The 15,748-nt window shown below is 54.1% G+C and overlaps 3 protein-coding genes across 3 annotated transcripts; all 3 read left to right on the forward strand.

Moving 5' to 3' along the window:
- Nucleotides 1–1,707: 1,707 nt before the first annotated feature.
- On the forward strand, nt 1,708–6,940 carry GCG54_00001483 (Cytokinesis protein sepA; the record flags this gene model as incomplete). The annotated part of the gene is made up of 2 exons (XM_045401599.1): nt 1,708–5,296; nt 5,346–6,940. 2 exons carry the CDS (start codon nt 1,708–1,710, stop codon nt 6,938–6,940), a joined length of 5,184 nt encoding a protein of 1,727 aa, XP_045270328.1.
- A 1,631-nt stretch (nt 6,941–8,571) lies between these two features.
- Nucleotides 8,572–13,984, forward strand: GCG54_00001484 (uncharacterized protein; the record flags this gene model as incomplete). The annotated part of the gene is made up of 2 exons (XM_045401600.1): nt 8,572–13,742; nt 13,792–13,984. Coding segments are annotated over 2 exons (5,364 nt in total), but the record flags the coding sequence as incomplete, so codon positions are not given.
- Nucleotides 13,985–14,453: 469 nt separating this feature from the next.
- Nucleotides 14,454–15,558, forward strand: GCG54_00001485 (Vegetative incompatibility protein HET-E-1; the record flags this gene model as incomplete). The annotated part of the gene is made up of 2 exons (XM_045401601.1): nt 14,454–15,464; nt 15,535–15,558. The coding sequence occupies 2 exons, from the start codon at nt 14,454–14,456 to the stop codon at nt 15,556–15,558; spliced, it is 1,035 nt and encodes a 344-aa protein (XP_045270330.1).
- Nucleotides 15,559–15,748: the final 190 nt, after the last annotated feature.

Below are 15,748 nucleotides of genomic sequence, written 5' to 3' on the forward strand. Positions count from 1 at the left end.
AAGCTTCCGTATTACGGCGCATTCGAAGTGCGTTTTTGGGAGTTGAGGCGTCGTTCATCGCCCACAGCCCGAGGCGCCAATTCCGTCTCTTTTGCTTTCCTCCTCGCCTCGCCTCGCCTCGCCTTGACAGTGACACTTGACACATGCGTCTTCTTGCTTTCACCATCGTGGTTTTTCTCGGTTGACTCTGCTTTTGCCTCGCTCGTCCCTCCGCATTCTGCTCCATTCCACCTGTCACTGCTGCAACGCTTTGGGTCGCCGGTGGCCAAGTCAACCAACACCTTGCTCCCGACACACACAAAGAACGAGTCTGGACTCTGCACTTCGAGGTCGGCACCAATCTTCACCTCGCTTTACGTACCCGTCCTCCCGCCGCCCTACGTACCCAGAACGTCCCCCCTCCCCCCCAAAACGCTCAGGCGGTTTTCTCAAAAGGAACTCGCACATCTGCTGCCCCTGAAGTGTCAAGTCAATCGCGGCCCCTTGTCGAGCCCCGTTTCATCAGGGGACTCCGCACTTGCAACGTCGTCTTCGGTCTTGTCCAGTCTTTACGGTACTGTCACGGCCTTGCCCTGCAGACACGAGAGATATACACTGAGAAACAGAGGGCAAATACCACCCAGAGAGGGAGAACGGCAGAGAGCGTGCGCGCACACACGTCCACTCCTTCGTCTTCCCCTCCCCCATGTTTGTCGAATTTCCCTGATCAACGCCGCTGGGCACTAAAACTGGTAGTCAACTGCCGTTCGCCAGCGAACGCCCTCCTCCCGCCTAAGGCTCAACAAGCATCGGAGAGCATAGAGACGGCTAAGGGATTCAGGAAGGTGTGCCAGTGTTGAAGGAACGAACCCGCGCCTTAGGATCCAGCTGCCCGTTTCCCCCTTCCCTACCCTCACGTGGGAAACATTGACCTCAGCCCAAAACACATACGGCAATCCCCGTCGCCGTCCGCTGTCCACCTTACCTTTCATCGCCAACCTGCCAGCACCAGGAGGCCATCAGCCTGCCACCAGCTTTGCTTTGCGAGTGCCTTGCCTCTGCTCTGCTCCGCGACACAGCTACACTCCTTCGCACAAACCTGACCTGGCCTTGGATACCCGGCGGCCCTCAGTCGCACACGTTGTGACACACCACCTTCTTTTTTCGCGACTCGATCTTCAAGTCGTTTCCATTTCCTAATCAACCCCCCGCGGCCCCATCCACGCCGGTCGCTCATCTAATTCGGCGCTTACCCAACGAAACAACGCGCAAGACTTGAGCGACCGTTTCGGCAGTCTCTCTCTTCCGCCAGTCCGCCCGGCAGCAACTTGTCGCATTCCCAGGGCGACGAAATGTATGTCCATTGTCCACGTCCACGCTCGCTGTGTGTTCCAGGGGTTCCCCTCCCCGCCAATCCCCGTCCCCGACTCCCAAACCTCTGTCTGCTTCGATCCAAACTTGGGCAGAAGACATGCTAAAACATAACCGATTCATGCGAACAGAGATCCAACGCGCCACATTTGCAGAGACACATCCCAACACCTACCAGAGGGCTCCACGTTGACGGGTAGAGCTTCAATCATGCGACCGGCCTTGGCCACCATTCTCGCCCGAACTACCCAGTCCCGTCAGTCTTGAACCTGAAGATACCGTACCCTTACGCACCGATCGAGCCTTACGTGAGAGGACCAGGTGTTTCACCTGCCTCCCAGTCTACCCTCGCCCACCATGTCTTCCACCGACAAGTCGAGGCAGTCCTCGGGAGGGAAATCTTTCTTCTCGCGGAACAGGAAAGATAAACGCAACACCAGCGACGAAGGCCGCTACTTGGCTGGAGGAGCCGACAATTTCGATACCGCCAGCATACACTCCCGTGCCTCTCGACACCATCGCGACTCGTCTTCCGTCTCAATCGACCAGTTCCCCGACTCCGGCCTGTCGGCTGGGCCAATGACCAGCATTCCCTACGAAGCCGTACCCGATTCTCGATCTCCAGTACCGGTCGAATACTTGCCCAAGCCAGACCAAATCGCGCTGCTGCGCGGCGGCCCTTCGCCACATCATCTCAACAAAGGTGGTGACTTTCACCAATATCCCAACTTTGATCCATCCAGCATGGCGGGCGGATCGAATAGTTCGCGGACTCCGCAGTCGAACATCACAATGGCGAGCACTGGTCGCCAGACGCAATACCAGCAGTGGGGCCCAGGGCCGGCTCGCGTTAGTATGGCGAGCACAATCAATGGGTCCCACAACCCCAGATACGATTCGTACATGACATCGGGGGGTCGAAGTTCCGCTGACCAAGCCAGCATATTCTCATCAGGTAATGGAGGCACCTTAGACAAGACCGCAAATCGCTCATCAAGACCAGCACTACCCAGTGCTTCATCGCAGAGTTCCTATTCCTCGCACACGTCCTATAGGGACTCGTCACACCCATCTTCGCACCGACTGACAAAATTTCCCGGCATGGTTCCGACTGGACACGATGGCTTCCACTTCCCCCGACCGGACAACGACGACATCATCAACCAGATGTTTCTGGCTCTGATGCAGAAGAGAGGATGGCACAATTTACCCGAACAGGCTCGCCGCCAAATGGTCGCGTACCCGCCCGACAAGAAATGGACATTGCTTTACCAGGACCGGTTGACCGAGTGGCAAGGAGAACAAAAGAGGAGGCAGACAGCAAAACCGAATCAATACGCGACTCCGGAAATCTTGGTAAACTCGGACGAGGAAGGATCGCCAGAATGGTACGTCCGACGTGTGATGGATAACAGCTTGGACACGAAGGGCCTAGGAAGTCTGGAGGTCAATCTCAGAACGCAACAAATAGGATGGGTCAAGCGCTTCATCGAGTGCCAGGGTCAGGTCGCGTTGACAAACGTGTTGATGAAGATCAACCGCAAGACCGCCCTCGGACCGGCACCAGACCAGAAGGCTGACAGGCATTTGGACCGCGAATACGATATCATCAAGTGTCTCAAGGCCTTGATGAACAACAAGTTCGGCGCCGACGATGCCCTCGCACACCAGCAGGTTATGATCGCACTCGCTACCTCGCTTATTTCTCCGCGTTTGACAACACGAAAGCTGGTCAGCGAAGTCCTTACGTTCCTGTGTCATTGGGGAGAAGGCGAAGGCCACCTGAAGGTTATCCAAGCCCTTGACTCCGTCAAAGCTCAGCAAGGAGAAAATGGCAGATTCGACGCCTGGATGCGACTCGTCGAGGTCACCGTCGATGGACGAGGAAAGATGGGCAGTCTGGTAGGAGCCAGTGATGAGGTCCGGAGTGGTGGTATCGGCATGGAGAACTTGTTGATGGAATATGCAGTCGCTACCTTGATTCTCATCAACATGATTGTCGACGCCCCTGAGAGGGATCTGCAGCTGCGGATGCACATTCGCGCGCAGTTCACAGCATGCGGCATGAGGCGAATCCTCACCAAGATGGAGTCGTTCCAATACGACCTCATTGACAAGCAGATCGAGCATTTCCGGTCCAACGAGGCTATCGACTATGAGGACATGCTGGAGAAGGAAAACAGCAGCATCAAGGACAGCGTCGAAGGAGAAGTCAAGGACCTCAACGACCCCGTTCAGATCGTTGATGCCATCCAGCAACGGTTGCGAGGAAGCAAGACTCAGGATTACTTCATCTCAGCACTCCAGCACTTGTTGCTCCTTCGTGATAACGATGGCGAAGAACGACTGCGGACATTCCAGCTCGTGGACTCCATGCTCAGTTACGTGGCCATGGATCGGCGTTTGCCGAACATGGACCTGAAGCAGAGTCTCAACTTCACCGTTCAGAGTCTGTTGGACAAGCTGCACACGGATTCCGAAGCCCGCCAGGCCTTGGACGAGGCCGTAGAGGCAAGGCAAATTGCCGATGCTGCTATGGCTGAGAGAGACGAGATGAAGGAGAGGATAGAGCTGGGGGCTGATGGACTAGTGGCGAAATTGCAGAAGCAACTGGATGAGCAGGCAAGGTTTATTGATGCTCAACGCCGCCAAGCCGAGGGTCTCAAGGCCGAGTTGGAAAACATCCAGACGTTGCGTCAGAAAGAGGCTCAGCGTTATGAGTTAGAAACGCGAGAGCTCTACCTGATGCTCCGCGATGCGCAAGATGTGGCTGCATCTACTGCCATCAAGGGTGCTGGCAGCAAGCTCGGAGAAGAAGACCCGGCTAAAATGCAAGGAATCCTGGACCGTGATCGTCTAATGGAGCGTCTGCAGATGCAGATTGAGCGACAGAAGACACAGTTCAAGTTGGAGGGTAGAGTGTGGGGAGAGGCCGTCGGACCATCTGACAGACTTCGTGCTCTACGCGAGGAGATGGACGACAGCGCCATGGCTGGTTCCGGACCTGGCACGCCGCCTCGAGACTTCACCAACAGCATGCTCGGCAGCGTCAACCGCAACACCAAGATTGCCCGCAAGCCTGTCCAGGGCCGTGAGCTCGTCGAGGGTGAGCTGCTGGAGACGGAGGAATACGAAGATGAAGATGGCGTTGTCTACGAGAGACCCAGAGTTGTCGAGATCCGCCGCCCCGTCATGGACCCCAGCCAAAAGGCTGGCCTCTTCGGCGAGATGGCCGGCAAGGTCAAGAGATACGATGCCGACAGCGACTCGGAGATGGGCGAGGGTGCCACTACGGGTCCCTCTCACCCCAGTCTCGAATCAGGCTCGCCCATCACGCCCGCCGAAGGAGAGCCTCCCAAGATCCAGGTCACCGGTGCTGGGGCGCCACCTCCGCCACCTCCCCCACCTCCTATGCCTGGTCAAGCCGGTGCACCTCCGCCGCCACCGCCTCCCCCGCCCATGCCTGGAATGCTTTCGCCGACCGGTGCCCCCGCTCCGCCGCCTCCTCCTCCGCCCCCGCCTATGCCCGGGGCTGCTGGCGGGCCCCCTCCTCCTCCGCCCCCTCCGCCAATGCCTGGTGCCGCTGGAATGCCTCCTCCACCACCTCCTCCGCTGCCTGGAGCTATCTCTGGACACTTCTTGTCCCAAGCTACGCCCAACTTTTCTTCTGCGCCATCTCTCGGCCTGCCTGCAGTTCGCCCGAAGAAGAAGCTCAAGGCTCTTCATTGGGACAAGGTCGATTCTCCTATGACAACTCACTGGGCTGCACATGCACCGTCAGCTGAGGAGCGCGAAGAGAAGTATATCGAACTGAGCAAGAAGGGTATCCTGGATGAAGTCGAGAAGCTCTTCATGGCCAAGGAGATCAAGAAATTAGGGCTTGGTGGTGGTGGGAAGAAGGACGACAAGAAGCAGATCATCAATGGTGATCTTCGCAAAGCCTACGGTATGTATTTTGCGTATTTGAATATGTTCCCGATGCTGACTGTTGGCAGAAATTGCGTTCGCCAAGTTTTCACAATATTCTGTTGATAAGATTGTGCAAATGATCATCCACTGCGATAAGGACATCTTGGATAACCCCGTGGTCATGGACTTCTTGGGCAAGGATGATCTTTGCAACATTCCAGACAACACGGCTAGGCAGTTGGCTCCCTACAGCAAAGACTGGACAGGTGCCAACCCGGACAAGGCGGACCGCGAACAAGACCCTGCTGAGCTCACCAGACAGGACCAGCTTTACCTTTTCACTGCCTTTGAGTTGCACCACTACTGGAAGGCCAGAATGCGTGCTCTGTCCCTGACTAGGAGTTTCGAGCCAGAGTTCGACGAAATTACCGATAAGATGCGTCACGTTGTTGGCGTATCTGAGTCTCTGAGAGACTCTGTATCCTTGATGAATGTCCTCGGTCTTATTCTGGACATTGGAAATTACATGAACGACGCGAACAAGCAGGCTCGCGGTTTCAAGCTAAGCTCCTTGGCCCGTCTCGGCATGGTCAAGGACGACAAGAACGAGTCCACCCTAGCTGATCTCGTCGAGCGTATCGTCCGCAACCAATACCCTGAATGGGAAGACTTCTCCAATGACATTTCTGGAGTCATGGCTGCTCAGAAGATCAACATCGAGCAGCTTCAATCCGATGCCAAGCAGTACATTGACACCGTCAAGAATGTTCAGATGTCGCTCGACGTGGGCAACCTGAGCGATTCCAAGAAATTCCACCCACAGGATCGTGTGAGCCAGGTCGTGCAGAGAATTATGAAGGATGCAAGGAGAAAGGCCGAGGAGATGTCGCTATACTTGGAGGAGATGATGAAGACCTACAACGACATCATGGTCTTCTATGGCGAAGACCCTGCGGACGAAAATGCTCGCAGAGACTTCTTCGCCAAGCTTGCCATGTTCATCGGCGAGTGGAAGAAGTCCAGGGAGAAGAACATCAAGTACGAGGAGCAGCGCAGACGCAACGAGGCTTCCATGAAGCGGAAGCACCAGCAGCTCAACGTCGCAGGCGGCAAGGTGGAGGGTGCGCCTCCCTCACCCTCAAGTGCTGGAGCCATGGACTCTCTGTTGGAGAAGCTACGTGCTGCTGCGCCCCAGACGCGAGACCAGAGAGATCGCCGCCGCAGGGCAAGACTCAAGGATCGTCATCAGGTGCGTATAGCATCTGGACAAAAGATTCCCGATCCCGACGAAAACCCGGAAATCGAGGCAAACCTGGCACAACCGCCCAAGGAGAACCCCATCGACGAGGATGGCAACCTCCTCAGCCCGGGGCTATCGTCACCGAGAGAAGGCGGCGAAGACGACGTTGCCGAGCGTGCTGCCATGCTCCTCCAAGGCATGCGCGGTGGAGACGGGGCGGACGACGCCGATCCCGAGAAGAGAGAGAGCCTGCGGCGCTCGAGGAGGCAAACGGCCGAGGAAGAGCGGCGGATGAGAAGGCGCAGACGTGAGAAGGCTTCTTCCACCAACACTGCCGCCATCAGCGAAGGGGGCGAAGGGGAGACGACTGTGACGGAAGCCTCGAAGGAGGAGGAGATACCCACGACACCCTCCGTGGAGAACACACCTGTAGAATCATGAGCCCGGATCTCATGTGGGAGTCACACCAGTCGTCCATATATACAAACTACGTAATGTTTACTTTTTCGAGGAAACAAAAAAGCATCCAGGGCGGGGGAAACGAAGGAGGCTATGCCCAGCCCCTGGAACCCCCCCTGACCCAAGTCGCAACCGATCTGGACTACAGAGGGATACCAAAGGCAAGCTGAGGGAGAGGGAAAATCGGGAGGAGGAGCATGCTACACAACGCCATCATCGTCATCATCAAGAACCCCGTTTTTGCTTTCTTTGCAAATTTTTCGCTTGTGAATCTATACGGAGAGGCGAGGAGTCAAACGAAAGCATTGCCGCATTGTTTTGCGCTACTGCATTGTCCATCACCATTGCTTGTTCTGCTGGCTCGTTTATTCTCTCTGTCTTCTTATATTGAAGGACACGCACACGCGCATTGTGGGGAAATGGGATGCTGGGATCCAGCTGGTCTTTGGGTTGGCATTCTGTTCTTTGCATGTTGTGGCGATTGGTGATGGGATGGATGGGTGGAAGGCGTGGTATGGTATGGTATGGTGCTGTTTGCTTGGAGGTCGATGGATCATGTAAGCGGACTTTTGTCAGGAGAGATGTTGAGATATCAACGCATTACTTCAAGATTTTGAATATTTTGGATGGCGTGACGTGAACTATGTATCTGATGTATTGAGAGGAAGTTGAAGACGCAATGCTGCTTGTGGGTGTTGTTGAACTTGCACGTCTTACTGTACCCCAAGATAGATCCTGGCATATAGATGGTCTGCGGCGACGAAGATGCCGATGTCTTGACCTTCATCCACCAAATCAAACAGGACGCTCAAGAAATTATCAAACTAGCCTGTTATGTAAACATCTTGCCTCTTTACCGAGAATTACATAGCAAATCATGGGAAACGCTGAATCCGGTGTGAAAGTTGTATTCCAGTGGTAAGACAGCGGAGTTAGCGGGGTTTGTGGTGAGCTGGGCGGTAAGGCGAGATGTGATCCAAGGTCCTGTAGGGATCTGGGGTACATCTGTGGTGATTCTGCTAGGTGCTGTTTCCTTATCAGAACCCGATATGATTGGCCTACGTGCATGAGGAACGACCGGGGGATGCGCAAGTAAGACGGCAGCCTTGAGCCCCAAACCTTCCAGGTAAGACGCGTTTTAGCGGGAGCAGGAGGTCCACTCTTCCTCGGTTTAGGGAGGTGTGGCAGGTGCAACTGCGCTGGAAGTGACAATCCTGGAAGTCTCCACGCTGTATCTGCGAACTCAATGACGACGTCTACGGTAAAGGCGGCCATAACGTTTCGCCGTCTTCTTCACCTTTACGATCTTTCACCGACCCTTTGTTCCTAAGGTACGTCGAGGCTTCGTTGTCCTTTTGGCGAGTCTTTCGATCCGATTCTTTCGTTGCATAAGCGAAACGCGCGGTCCCGTCTCAGCTTTCCCCGGTTTCCTCGACTTTCCTCCCCTCTCACCGACCTCGATCGCCACCTTTCACCTCATTATCATTCGCCGACTATAGATCAGTCCCGCCACTTTCGCTTTCTATTAGACCTGAAAGCTGCAGACCATCACAGCTTCGCGAGCCTATTTCGACCCTCATCTCCACCCGTACCGAGCTCCCCGACCATGAGCTTGTGCCCCGCCTAAACAAGCCGAGACCTACCCCACGATGGATTATTCGCGGCTCAAGGCTGCGGCCTTGCAGGGCGCTGAGGACGAGGAGGCCGTCACCGTCGATACCAGAGCCTTAATTGACAAGGTTCTCGCGAGATACTCTGGCGAGTGGACGACACTGCGAGAACTCATCCAGAACGCCGCCGATGCGCAAGCAACCACAGTCAAAGTAAAGTGGGAGACGTTGCCCTCCACCTCCGTACCGCTCCCGAACACAACGAACCGATCCGAGATCCTCAAGCATGTCATTTCGAACCATACACTGCGGCGCCTCGTCGTGGCAAACGACGGTCAACCCTTCACCAAGACGGATTGGGGTAGACTGAAGAGAATTGCAGAGGGAAATCCCGACGAAACCAAGATTGGTGCCTTTGGTGTTGGTTTCTACAGTGTCTTCGCCGACTGTGAGGAGCCATTTGTGAGCTCAGGAAACGAGGCGATGGCGTTCTACTGGAAGGGAAACGCCCTCTTCACCAAGAAGTCCACCCTGCCCCAAGAGCAGAGCAGCGGTGACACCACCTTTGTCTTGGACTACCGCAACTCGACAACCCCTCTGCCGAACCTCCTCTCTGTCAGCCAGTTCCTGGCCACCAGTCTTACGTTTGTTGCCCTGCAACATGTCGAGTTCTGGATCGATGACTACAAGATTCTGGCCCTCCATAAGAAGACGTCCCCGAGCATGGATGTACCCATTCCTAGGGACCTTGAGACACGGACGAAAGAGGGACTAATGAAAGTCAGTACGGTGGAACGTACCAGCACACAGATCGACGCTGCCGTGATGAGTGCTGCTGGATGGAAACCGAAGGCTGTTGCTGCGAAAACGTCCGAATCCTACGGCATGAGTTCTGAAGTCCCTTCGCTCAGAAGCTTCTTCTCCAGGTTGACCTCTTCGGCGACACAAGCAACCGCCAAAGGCAAGCAGCAGAGAGAGGAGGCCGCAGCTCAGGAAGAGATTAGTGAGGATGTGACTAAGATCTCTACATCAACCATTTTCCTCCGAGTCACGACTGCAGCGGTCAAGACCCATGTGTCGTCCTCCTTCGCCAGTGAGTTGGAGCGAGCAACAAAGAAGCCGCCCCCAAAGACCACAAAATTGGCCATCCTCACATCTTCTTATGATGAGACTATGGCATCGGAGAGCTCCCGCTCTGCTACTATTTCCAAGTCTGTCGACGTGTTCGCATCAGTTCTGCCGAGCAAGAAACCGGGTGGCCGCATCTTCATCGGTTTCCCCACCACGCAGACAACCGGCGCAGGTATGCACATTTCCGCTCAGTCGGTTATCCCAACTGTGGAGCGTGAGGCGATCGATCTCAACGCTCGTTGGGTCAGAACCTGGAACATTGAGATGCTCCGAGCTGCTGGTATTATGACGAGACTGGCCTTCATCAACGAGATGAGCGATCTAGACTCGAAGGTTAAGAGCATTGCCGGCACGGGATCGAAGCTGTCTGCCGCGGACGCCGCAAAGCTTATGCCTGAAGCACTGCATATTCTCAAGACTTTCACGTTCTCTGATTCCACACCAAGCGGTCATGTTGCACAGATTCTAGAAGAGTCGTTCTGGACTGCGTTCAAGAAGGCCTCCATTGAGATTTTCTCCTCTCGTGGCGTTTTGTCGACAACCAAGGTTCGCATCGGTTCTGACGAACTTGCCAAGTTTGTCGATACCATTCCTGTTGTTCCCAAAGAGCTGATGGAGAACTCATTCGTACGCAAGTTGATCGACTTTGGGCTTATTAGTCCCATTACTGTCGATGATGTTCGATCTGAGCTTGAGGCCAAGGCTATGAACAAGGAGCAGTTGATAAACTTCATCAACTGGGCTGGAAAGAAGGCGCTTAATGGGGAGTTGGATCCTCCTAGCAAAGCCAGACTTCTGGATGTCGCGGTTGCGACAGTCAGTGAGGACGGTGGTCAAGGCGAAATTATCGCTCTTGGCACCATCACAAACTATCAACTGTCGAACAAGATTCCAGCGAATCTACCAATCCCTCCTACAACTATCCCTCTGGCGTACACGAATACTTGCACCGCTCCTGAACTGCAGGCTCTTGGCTGGGACCCTCTTGAAGTTGTGCCATGGCTGCGATTTCTCATCGAGACCAGCTCGAGCAAGGCCGATGATCAGAACATTAAGAAGTCAGCCAAGTTCGCAGTTCAGATTCTGACAGTTTTGTCCAAGAACTGGGACAACACTAGCCAGAGCTCCAAGGCCACAATCACAACGCTTTTGCAGGCCCATACTGTAATGCCCACGAAGATGGGCATGAAGAGGCCAACGGAGGCCTTCTTCCCTACTGTCAAGCTTTTCGATGACTTGCCTGTCATCCAGGGTTGTCAGAGTCTGAAGGACAAGTTCCTGTCAGCCATTGGAGTGCGCAAGACAGTTGACCTAGACACTATCTTCTCCAGACTTCTGAGCCCATCAGCTGAAGGCGGTGCCCAGAAATGGAGTCACATGGAACTTGTCAAGTATCTCGCGTCTGTCAGGGACGACATTCCTGCAGAAGATATGAGAAAGCTCAAGGAGACACGCTTCTGCCCCGCGGAAGCCGGGCCGAGGGGAATGGAGCCAACCAAAGGAAGCACTCAACTCTACAAGGTATCGGAACTGTTCGAGCCGAAGGACACACTGAGAGTGCTACAGCTGCCCATTTTGCAATGGCCTGGCCCGCCCGGAAGTTTCAGGGCCAACAGCAACGAGGGGCGATTCCTAGCAATCTTGGGCTTACGGCCTTACCCCTCAGTTCCCGAAGTGGTGGAAATGATGTGCTCCAAGGACGCAGAGCTTCGGACCTGTGCAATGACATACTTCATCGCAAATCATCACATCAACGGATACGGTTCCTTCAATCTAGCCGACAGCCGCAGGGCTTTCTTGCCTCTACAAAATGAGAGCAGATTGGTAACACCGGCTGCTTGCTTCACAAACGAGGGCGCAGCAATTCTGGGCTTCGATATCCTGAAGAAAGAACTCCATGTGCATGCGAACAAATTCGGTGTTGTCAGAGATCCGCCTATCGCCGAGTGTGTCTCTCGTCTGCTGGCTAAGCCACCTCAGGACCGTCAAAAGGCTATCGCTCTGTTCGACTACTTTGCTTTGCGTATCGGAGATCTCGGCGAAGGCAGTTTGGCCAAGCTGCGTGACGCACCGATTGTTCCAGTCAGTCGGCAGGCTCGAGAGGGTAGTGAGAAGTCTGGCTCTTACATTACCCACATCAGCCCGAAAAGATGCTACCTTGGGACTTCTGCGACTTACGGCAATATCTTTGACTTTGTTGACTTTGGCACCAATGCCAACACGTTTCTCTTCAAGTGCGGAGCCAAGAACGAACCTACCAAACCTGAAATTGCGAATCTTGCTTGCAGCGAGCCAGCTCGCTTGCTCAGCATCTTGCAAAGCCCGGATAAGTACCTCGCTTTGCTGAAGTCCTTGGCTGAGAACTGGGCTACTCTCAAGAGAGACAAGGAGTTGGTCAGAAAGATGAAGTCGTCGCCGTTTCTCCTCGCTGCCAAGGAGATCCCGTCTCCGAACAAGGATAGACTTGTTGACATCGACGATGACGATGCAGACGCACCCATCAAGCAATACCAGCTCGCTGCAGCCAGTCGAATTGTTATTCTCGACGACATCATCAGCTACCGCCTATTCAAGGATTACTTGATCACAGCCCCTGAAGAAGAGGTCCTCGAGGATTTTTATCATCAACTGGGCGCCCAGAACTTGAGTTCGCTGGTAGAGGAGGAAGTCAGAATTGGTCCCCATGCCGATAAGCAAGACCGGGCAGCCAAGTTGCGGAAGCACGTGTTGGAGCGCTCAAAGATTTTCCTCCACGAATACGCCAATTACCGCCGAGACTACATCAAGCGTGATGCCAAGTGGCTGGAGAAGAGCTTGCAAGTTGAGCTCGTGCGCTCTGTTGCGCTGCGCCGTTCACTCAGGGGCCACAGCCAATCACACACGGAAAAGAGATCTGCTGCCAGCGCTCAGTCTGGTTCTAGCTGGATCTTGTACGTCGCTGCTGACGGACAACCCGACATGTACCAAGTCGGACAAGCCATTTGTCAGCTCCTCTTGACGAGACCTAATCAGCAAGCCTACCTCTTCTTCGAGCCGTTCCTGACGCTCGATCTTCTCGGCTTGCGAGCTCGTGGATACAACGTAGATCGTATTTTGCGAGCAAAGGCTGCTGAGGCGAGAATCGCTGAGGAGGAGCGCCGCAAGGCACTCGAAGCGGAGCAAAAACGCATTCAGGAGAGAGAGCAAGAATGGGGTCAGCAAGCAAAGGCTGCCGAGGCTGCTCGACAGGTTGCGAATAGAACTCCAGAACCTGTTATGCCAGGCTCATTCGGAGCCGACAGCCCAGAAGAAGCCCACAAGTTGCCGCCTCCGCAACCCAACCGAAAGAGCAAGAGCTTGTTCTCAAACCTCTCACGTCGCTTTGGTTTCGAAACCAATGATGACGATGAGGCAGAGGATCAGCTCCAGAAGTTCATCGACAAGCCTCAAGAGAACCATCAGCATGGAGCTCCGGGGCAGCCTAGCAGTGGCAGCGGCAGCGGCTCAAACAAGGGCAAGGATGATGGACGTGTGACCAATCCGGCCACTGTTGGTCAGAACCTTCTCAACGCCATCAATTCGACAAGAGCGCACGACTCGAATAGCGTCTTCTCGCCGCCGACAGTGAACGAGGTCAAGGAGCAGGCCACATACTGCGACAGTACACCAGCACAGAACATTGTGTTCGCTGCCGAGGCATCAAACACGATGAAGGTTTTTGTTTCCAGGAACCTCTCCACCGACGCAGGTCAATTCTTGTCGACATACCATGGCGCAATCAATTCTTTTGCTGCCCTGCTTACTGAGGTGGGCGGCGTCTACTCCCTCTCTCCGCGAGTCCTTCACATCTTCTACGATGAATCGGGCTCCACCATCGCATTCAACAGCAACGGCAGTGTTTTCTGTAACCTGCGCTTCTTCCTGCAACTACATGCCGACAAGCTCAACAGGTCCCCAGGAGGTGAAGGAAAGGCTGAGGCAGGTGTTTGGTGGTGGGTTGTGTTGGCTCACGAGCTGGCGCACAACTTGGTTCAGCCTCACAACTCGGACCATAGCTACTACACGTATGTTGTTTCTTTTTCCCCTGCTTGGAAATGTACTAATGCTTTATAGGGAGTCATTCATCCAGCAATACTTCGCCAAGATGGTAATGAGGACGGCACAGTGGACTCAGCAAAGTGCTGCTGCTCCAGCCGCACCCCTTGCTCTCCCTCCTGCACGTTCCCAACCTCCATCGGCCCCTCCCTCGTATCAAGAGAGCAATAGACAAGCGCCAGGAAACGCACGATACACTTTGTTTGATTAGAGGTCGTCCAGACGACACAGGGCACGGTCATCAGCGCGTCGTCGACATTGGCATCGGCATCGAGATCCGCAGACTTAGACTCCCATTTCATGACCACAAGGGTTGCCTTGGTTTGTTCTTGCATTGTCGGAGTTTGGTAGCACAAGGAGGGCATTTGTACATTTTTAGAGAATACATTACTACGTTCGACTCTATTGGCCAGTTGGTAGGACATACCATGCAAACCCCTCTCGTGCTGATGTGCCTCGCGAGTAGCCTGATTGGCAGAGTACCTGCAGCCTGATCTTCCACTTTTGGTTCTCCAGTGCGCCACTTTTCAACTTCGAGCCAAGCGGCAAAAAGCACTTTCAGTATCCATGATACCGTCGTTACACAAGGTTCCCTATCAAACCTCTCGTAATCCGACTGCGATACAGTGAAGTGCATGGTCAACCGCATTTCTACAGACCTTCCGGAGCAGCTTGACACCATGAGACTCATCAACGTTGAGACGCTTGAGCTGGAGGAGTTCTTTGACGAGGACACGCCGGAATTCGCGATTCTCTCCCATACCTGGGGAAAGGAAGAGGTTTCGTTCCAAGATCTTTGTTGGGTACATGACTACGAGAAGAACCGAATGATCTATGCATCTCTGGGAGATCTCATGTCACAGATCGGTCATAACATGACAAACAAGGCCATAGCCATAAGACAAAGAGCTGGGTTCGACAAGATCGTCCAAAGTGCTCGTCTTGCGAAGGAAAGCGAGCTCAACTATGTATGGATCGACACCTGCTGCATCGATAAGGCGAGCAGTGCTGAGCTTTCAGAGGCCATTAATTCGATGTTTCGCTGGTATCAGAGGTCCGCCGTCTGCTTCGCGTTCTTGTCAGATGTGGACCTGCGAGGTGAGAGCTATGGAGGAGTCCGGTTTGAAGTCAGTCGTTGGTTCACACGCGGTTGGACCCTTCAAGAACTCCTGGCGCCATCGTTGGTTATCTTTTACGATCGACACTGGAATGCGATGGACACCCTAACTTCATCAGTGGCCCGAATTGCGGGTATTACCGGCATTCCAGGTGACGCCTTGGTAAAAACGGACTGCCTCGATAGGTACTCCTATGCCGACAGAATGAGTTGGGCAAGCAAGAGGAAAACATCGCGCAAAGAGGACATGGCATATTGCCTGATGGGCTTGTTCGAAGTCAACATGCCTCTTCTTTATGGTGAGGGAGAAAAGGCCTTCATACGGCTACAAACAGAGATCATGAAAGAGCATGGGGGTCAAAGTCTATTGGCATGGGGTTACAACAGATCCGTGACTGAGCGTGGCTCCTTCTTCGCTCCTTCGCTGGCCCTCATGGGAAGTGGCAAGATGATAGAATACGATTTGTCTGGAACTGCCCCTTTCGACCTGAGCAACAAGCGCCTCGAAATATTCCTAGACGTCTTGAAAGTCCCAATAGCTGGCTTGCCTGGTTACTACTACGCGCTTTGGGACGTGTGGTTCTCGCGTCGAAATGGTCGCATCCATCAGAGGACACATCGATTATGCTTTCCCCTTTTCTCAGGTCTCGAGGACAACGGACAGCTAAAAGACGGCCAGCAGGTGATCAGGTGCATATCTGGGCCATTAATGATCTCGAAGGAACACACACCAGTCCAGGAAAACCGCCGGAGGATGTTGATTACCAAAGACAATCTCATGTCTTCTCGTGGTATTCCGTCACCTGACGAAACACTGGAGATAGATATGGGAAGCCTACTTGAATTCCTCCCATCCGC

The sequence above is a fragment of the Colletotrichum gloeosporioides genome, assembly GCF_011800055.1.
Source record: "Colletotrichum gloeosporioides strain Lc1 chromosome Unknown consensus_7, whole genome shotgun sequence".
Lineage (NCBI taxonomy): Eukaryota > Fungi > Ascomycota > Sordariomycetes > Glomerellales > Glomerellaceae > Colletotrichum > Colletotrichum gloeosporioides.